We start from the raw sequence: 6,766 nt of genomic DNA on the forward strand, positions 1-6,766 counted from the left end.
CACAGGCTGATGAACTTATTGCGTGCAAATGGAATGTGCATTGTGATGATAATAAGCTGCAAGCAATTTCCTCAGCTTGCCAGTGCCGATACTGTTCTGTGCCGACACTGACCCCTGTGCGTCAAGCCCCTGCACATCTCTCAAACAGCGTCACCTCTTAGTCTACCTGACGGTTGCTTCCACCTGTCTTCGCAATAAGTTTGAGATTCACGTCATCTCGGATAAGGACCCTGGCATCAGCACGAACAACTTGCGAACTTCAACCACATACGGCAGAGTCATACGCAAACACTTAAAAACAGCAAGCGCAGGCAAGACCACTTCCATATTGGGAATCGATACGGAGAATGATATTGAATGCCACTTCCATTTTGGGGATGGATACGTACAAGAACACTGAACGCCACTTCCGTCTTGGGATCAATACATTAACACGCGGAAGGTAAAGTGTATGGGCGCTGCCGCAAAGAAAAGAGCACCGCCCATTTGCTCCTTCCAGTACGAGGCGGTAGTCGACATAATGCAGTTGCTCAGACCACTGGCCAAGTTGCCTGTCCTGGAGGATCTCCGAGGGCGACAAGTCGGTGCCGGAGAGGATATGGAAACCCGGTCGCGCTCTAGCAACTGAGGGGTTCTCATGATCATCCTTCACCTACGACATGAATGGAGAGCTATCGCCTTCTTCGCTTTTGGGGCGTCGAGGGTGGAGTGCTTGGCGCAGGTTTGGCTTTGTACTTGTCGTTCCGATGGTTGGTTGGCGGTGTGGAAAAATTCAGCGCGGTGCTTAGAGCAGGACACAGTAGAGTGGCTGGCGTGAATCAGCAAAACTATTACAACTCTGCCTCCAGAGTATCGCAACCACACAATGAAGATGGTTTGGAGTTTGAGTCCACCGTTGAGGTACTAAATATGGAGCTTGGCAGGATGGAACATCTATGGTTGGAGACTTGGCGAATGGAAAGCGAAGCAATAATATAAGCTATGGTCTATGCTTAGAACCCAATGGACCTTCCTTGCCAACAGGTTCTATATAGGGAAGGATGACGTTGGAAGAGTGGCAAGTATAAGCCTGCGTTTCGTGTTGCAGAGGCAGGCGCCACGCACAGTGACTTGAGTTGGCGATTAGTGACAAACATGTATGCGCCGTGGCATATTCAGCTTAGTAAGGCTTCCATCAATGCTATCAGAAAAATGTAGCACAAGTACGTTGACTTCGGCGTACAACAGCGCCGGTGCCTTTGTTGGAACAAGCAACACACCAACAGTACCAAACTACAAAATCACAACAAAATCCTATTGGCTTCAAGAGCATGTCGTCTTGTGCTACAGCCACTTGGACATATGCTGGCTTCAGGCTTTGTCTAAGTCCCATGTTCCAGCTGCCACCCAGCCCGCCAGAGCCACCTCTGGAAATATTATATCCCGCGTGCGCGCCCACTGCCGTTTCCAATCACTCAATGAAGACTCCGACGCCTGGTCCGCCGTCCTCAGCTGCCCGCCCCGATGCCGATACTTATATTCCACTGGCACATCCTTTGCCTAGGCGGTCGCAGTCGCGGACCTTCCGAGGAGGGCGTTGATTTGACATCTTGATGTTTGGGCAGATTAAGGTCCCTTCAGAGTTGGCTACATCGAAAGCCTAGTACAAGGTATGTCAACCTTCGCATTCGTTTGTTGTAGAACCTCCCTTGGCGCTGCTTCGCGTTATAGAACAAGAGGCCGATGATAAACCAAGCATGGGGGATAAAACTGAGTCTACTATCAAGCACTAGACAACAAGGTGAAGGGAAGCTATACTGAAGGGGAATCTGTCAAATAAGAATCAAGATCTCGCGATGGAATATAATTCTCTTTTCCCCTTTAACCTAGTGATCTATGCTTGCTTTTATTTTGCCTTGAATTCATGCCTCAAGTTCTTGCGCCAAAGTCTCTTGCGAGTTGGGCTTAAAAAATCCTGCCACCCAAAACCAAGCCTGAACAATGTTGTGTGCAACTAGCAAACTAGAAAACTAAATTCATCCAACTTCTTCAACTTCGTCATCATCATCATCTTCTTCCTCATCATCCTCATCATCCTCCTCGTCCCCCTCAACAAACCCACCCAACCCCATCTCAAGCTGCCCCCCCACCCCACTCCTACCTGGTCCCTGGCCCGAGTCATACATAGCCTCCATACTCAGCAGCCCCCCACAGCTCCGAAACACCTTTACCAAGTCTCTCGACCTCGTCGGCTGCGGGCTCATCAACAGCAATTTAACTGAGCAGCGCACCCTTGGCGCCCCATCCTTGTCCCTGTCCCCTAGCCCTAGCAACGCGTCCAGCACCGTATCCATGTCATCCCTGAACTGCCTGCGCAGATAGACCATCAACCCATCGACGAGAACCACCAGCGTCGCAGACGCAGGCAGGCGGCGCGCCATGAGCGAAAAGACGATGCATAGCTGGTCCACGTCGCCGGCCTCGAGGTTGTCAAGCGATACATTGGGGGGTAGTGTGGGGGGCGACGTATACGGACACTGCAGCAACAACTGCGCAATAAAGCTTTGCATAAGCAGTCCAGGCCCAGCAGCATCCTCCTCCTCCTCCTCCTTCGCCCTAGCCCGCCTTCCATGCCTCCCGCAGAAGAATACAAGAAAAGAGACACAAACCCCGGCCCGCGGGACCGCAGGGCCTGCACGAGCGTAACGCACAGCACAGACAGCGGCGAGACGGATTCTGGGGAGTCGAAGTCGCCGTGCACGAGCAGGCGGGCCATGTCGCGGCGCAGCATCCAGTGGCGGAAGTGGCGGGTGGCGACGACGTGCTCGGCGCGGCCGCGGTCGTCGGCGGGCATGGTGCCGGCGCGGTCGAGGACGGCGTCCATGTCTTCCTTGTCGAGGCCGTGGGCTGCGGCGACGAGGTCGTGGAGGAGCTGGGGGGTCCAGGGGGAGGGCGGGGGGGGTTCTGGGAGCATGATGTGGGTGATGCTGGGTTGGGGACTTGGGGCTCTGGAGTAGGGGGAGGGGATGTCGGGGTGCAGGAGATAGCCCTGTTGTTCTTGGGCTGGGGAGTTGGTAAGTATAACGATAAAGAAGTGATGTATCTGTGTTTGGAAGGCTGCTTACCCTTCAAACGTTCGTAATTTCCTAGCACGGGCAAGATCTTGTTCCATGCGTCAATCATCATTATATTACTTTCCTGCTGCCCTTGTCGAATGATCTCGGAGTTGTGTAGGATTTGGCTAGATCTGGCGGATTCTTGCTCCTGGTCTAGATACCTCAGCCGTTAGATTTTAACGTTTTCCTCGGTTTGCGATGTAACAAAAGAGATGGTCTGGTTGAAAGACAAACGCTGAAATATTTGGAACCAGAAGGAATGCTTGCTTCGTTCTCCAGGTTGTCGCTGTCAGTCTTAATCTTAATCAGACTCTCTCGTAGCAAGGTCATGTACTCGTCGCCACGGAAAGCAGCCTTGACAAGCCGGTGGACTGAGAAGCAACCGGGTCAGCTTTGGCATTAAAGCCTCGATTAAGACATGACAGCAGGAAGGGTATTTCTGCACCTTGCTGGCTAATATAGAAGCCAATGGCACCCTCGAGGGCCTTGAAAATAGTGAGGAGGAGGTTCACCGATGCATTGATGATGTTTTGGTCGTCCTTAAAGGTCTCATAGTATTGCCTCATGTTGGCGAACAAGACACCCTTGCCTAACTTGTCGATCTCGGTAGAGACTTGGTCCCGAACCTTGGCGGCTTCTTTCCAGGCCTACTTTGTGTCAGTCGACAACACAGCAGGCGATTCAAAGGCCATGAGACAAGATGTCACGTACGTCATGAGCAGATTGACGACACCCAACACAGGAGTGGCAACGGAATGAGATGAGAGAACTTTGATGATCTGCTGGATTGGCTGAGCAACCAGTTTCCCTGAGCTACGGCCGTGTCTCTTGAATTTGCCAATAAGTCCATGGTCCCACTCGTCATCTCGCCCATTGTACTCCAGTCGAGCACGTTCGAGTACTTCATTTACCTCTCTCCATCTTGTTGCGTCTCGGATACTAAACTCTGGAGCTCATTCCTTCGAAATCCAGCGGCGACAGTGGCCGAGAAGCTGGTACCCATGTGCCTTGCGATAGCCCAGGTAACGGTATTGGTAGCCCTGCCGGGGCTCCGCCGGCTGGGTTGGCCAGCGCCATATTGCTAGAGCCAGACCCATGCTGTTCGGTGATGATAACAAACCGATTTGTTTCGGGGCAAAACATGACGTTCTCGGAGGCGAAGACTGGGTGATATTTGGGCAGCCTGGTCTCAATGAAGTCCACGGCCGGTGAGTGGAGGTGAATATGAGGCGGTGCACCCTGGGGTTTGGCCATCTAGACCGACTGCTCAGGATATAGAAAGCTAAAGCAAAAGGAGGGCAGGAAGGCTTGTGTGAGAAGAAAATGATGATCTATGGAAAGTTGGGGCTGAAAGAGGTGGTCGTGGTTGCCAAAGGAGGTGGTCGCCGAAACTGGTGGTTGCCGAGCAGTTTAAGCAGGCTGCGTCCCGATCAAGTAGGAGTAGCCAAAGGGCTAGCCGACAACCCCGAAACCTGAGGCTATTGGTCAGATATGCCCAGCGATAAGCATGGACCAGTGTAGGCGTGGGCGGTCTGCTCCTCAGAGATGATTTGCCTGCATGGTGCAGGCGTAACACAGTAATTACGTTTAGGTTCTACCCCGCCATCACGTCAATTTTAATTTTTTTCATCTTTAGGTCTGCGTGCACATGAGGCTGCCCAACAGCGGGGTTGGAAAAGCTGCACTTTGACACAGCTGCAGTTGTGATTTGCCATCCCAGGCTGCAACTGTCATAGTCGGCTTGCATTGTGGCTTCCCCGGGATTCCAATTCAAGTAGGATTTGACGCAGCACAAAGTCGGATGTCCCGACACACTCAGTCGATTGGTTGAAGGACAACAAATTGCCGCACATCCAGCGTCTTGTGCGACTCGACAGTCAAATTAGAGGTGCTACATCGGTTCCTACTTGCCAATATCTTCAGACCGGTCACTGACGTGGCCGCCTCGGGAAAGATGTAGAAGGCGAAATACGGCAGAGCGGCACAGCTGACACACAGGCTACATGTCGCTGGTCTGGCGCCCACCCGGGTTGTGTGAGATCCTTGGACGAGAAGCGTTAGGCAGTCGAATAAGGCTCTGATCAATCCTAGCGGACCGCAGATCCCTTGTCGCGCTTTGTTAGTTAGGCGCTACCTCTAGCACAAAATCCGTGTGTCTTTCCTCTGTTCTCTGGCCGTGGAATTCTCGTAACATCAGCATGAACTCCGGTCTCCGTTTCATCTTCATCCAACACCATCCAAGCCCAATCACCATTTCATAAAAAAACCCACTCATCCTCAGCCACGCAGGCACTGGTGTCTCATTTGTCCTGCCTAGAAGACACCTCCGCGGCCATTCTATCTCATCTTCCAAAGATCCAGGTACCCAGACCCTTCCAGTACCAGATCTCCATCCAGTATCACGAGGGGAGACGCAGTCATGGCACCAGATCTCGACTGTAACCCTGCCGTCAATGAGGAGGCCAGCGCGACCATCGATCCAACCGACGGAGCAGGGGGCAGGGGGCAGATCCCCCACTAGACACCGGTGGAAGTCCGCATCTTGGAAAAGCCATGGTACCCGCCGAGCAATACGCGAGTCTACTCGAGAAGGTTGACGCCCTGGAGCGGAACATGTCTCGCGTCGACGCTTACGTTCAGCGTGAGCGTGACGTGAAATCTCCGATGGGGAGGTTGGATGACGCTCGATACGATGGCGATGATGATGATGAGGATGATGACTATTACGATACCAACGCCTCCATCCGCCATTTTGACGAAGAGTTCTGGGACATGTTCAAAGGGTACCGAAGAGCGATGGGGGATATGAGTTTGATGGCGCGTGAGGCGAGAAAGGCATTCCAGCGCCGCCGTGGATATCTATCCCGACGCAAAAAATATAGAGAAAGAGAGGCGGAAGTTCGAGTCGATTCAGACGATGATCAAAGCGAACCTGCCACGGAAGAGAAACCGGTTTTTCGTGCCGCTCAAATGCTGGCAGATGGGATCCCCGCAACGCTCGCCCGGACGCGATGGGAAACCCTCAAGATCCCCAACCGGAATTCTATCGACCGTCTCGCCATCCCAGTCGAGTTGCTGATCGGGGAGCCAGAAGTTACTTTCAACTTCGCACCAAAGCGACAACTTGAAGTTCGGAAGCCGATAACAGGCGAGTTTGTCAGACAGGCACCACTTCCTGAGCGTGTCATAGTCTACTCGTTGTCCCTCATCTCAATTTTCGCAAATGTCAGCGATGAGAAGACCAAGGGAGTCATCCCCTCCTCGTTCCTCCGGCCATTTAGATTCTTAGTGTACTACGATGCACAACTTCGGGAGTTGGCAGCGAAACTCGAAAATAAGTTCGCCCATCTGACCCGGGAAACGTCAGATGGCTCGCTCCACAGGAGGGCCACTGTGGTCCAACAAGGCCTTGATCCTCGAACAGTCCCCACTGGAGATACTGTCAATAATGCAACCTTGGAAGCAGCAGTCGAGGACGAGGAGGGTGACGATGAGGAGGAGGAGGATCCCGATACAACATCTCCCCATGCCCTCCTCCACCTTCGCTGCCTTCTTCAGTTTCTAGACACAGACATTCGGGACAAAGTCAAGTATATCTCCAGATTACATGCGGTTAGTCTGCCAAAATCTCGACATATCGTTCGTGCCATGCTGACAGCCTATACCCAGGC

The 6,766-nt window shown here is 52.7% G+C and overlaps 1 protein-coding gene across 1 annotated transcript; it reads right to left on the reverse strand.

Annotated features, from left to right (window-relative positions):
• Positions 1–2,015: 2,015 nt before the first annotated feature.
• QBC33DRAFT_581943 (uncharacterized protein) lies at positions 2,016–4,349 on the reverse strand (the record flags this gene model as incomplete). Its single annotated transcript, XM_060431301.1, has 7 exons — positions 2,016–2,595; positions 2,691–2,943; positions 3,114–3,248; positions 3,347–3,466; positions 3,514–3,742; positions 3,803–4,034; positions 4,216–4,349. The coding sequence occupies 7 exons, from the start codon at positions 4,347–4,349 to the stop codon at positions 2,016–2,018; spliced, it is 1,683 nt and encodes a 560-aa protein (XP_060278353.1).
• Positions 4,350–6,766: the final 2,417 nt, after the last annotated feature.

This window comes from Phialemonium atrogriseum, assembly GCF_030411735.1.
Source record: "Phialemonium atrogriseum strain 8032-3 unplaced genomic scaffold QBC33scaffold_46, whole genome shotgun sequence".
NCBI lineage: Eukaryota > Fungi > Ascomycota > Sordariomycetes > Cephalothecales > Cephalothecaceae > Phialemonium > Phialemonium atrogriseum.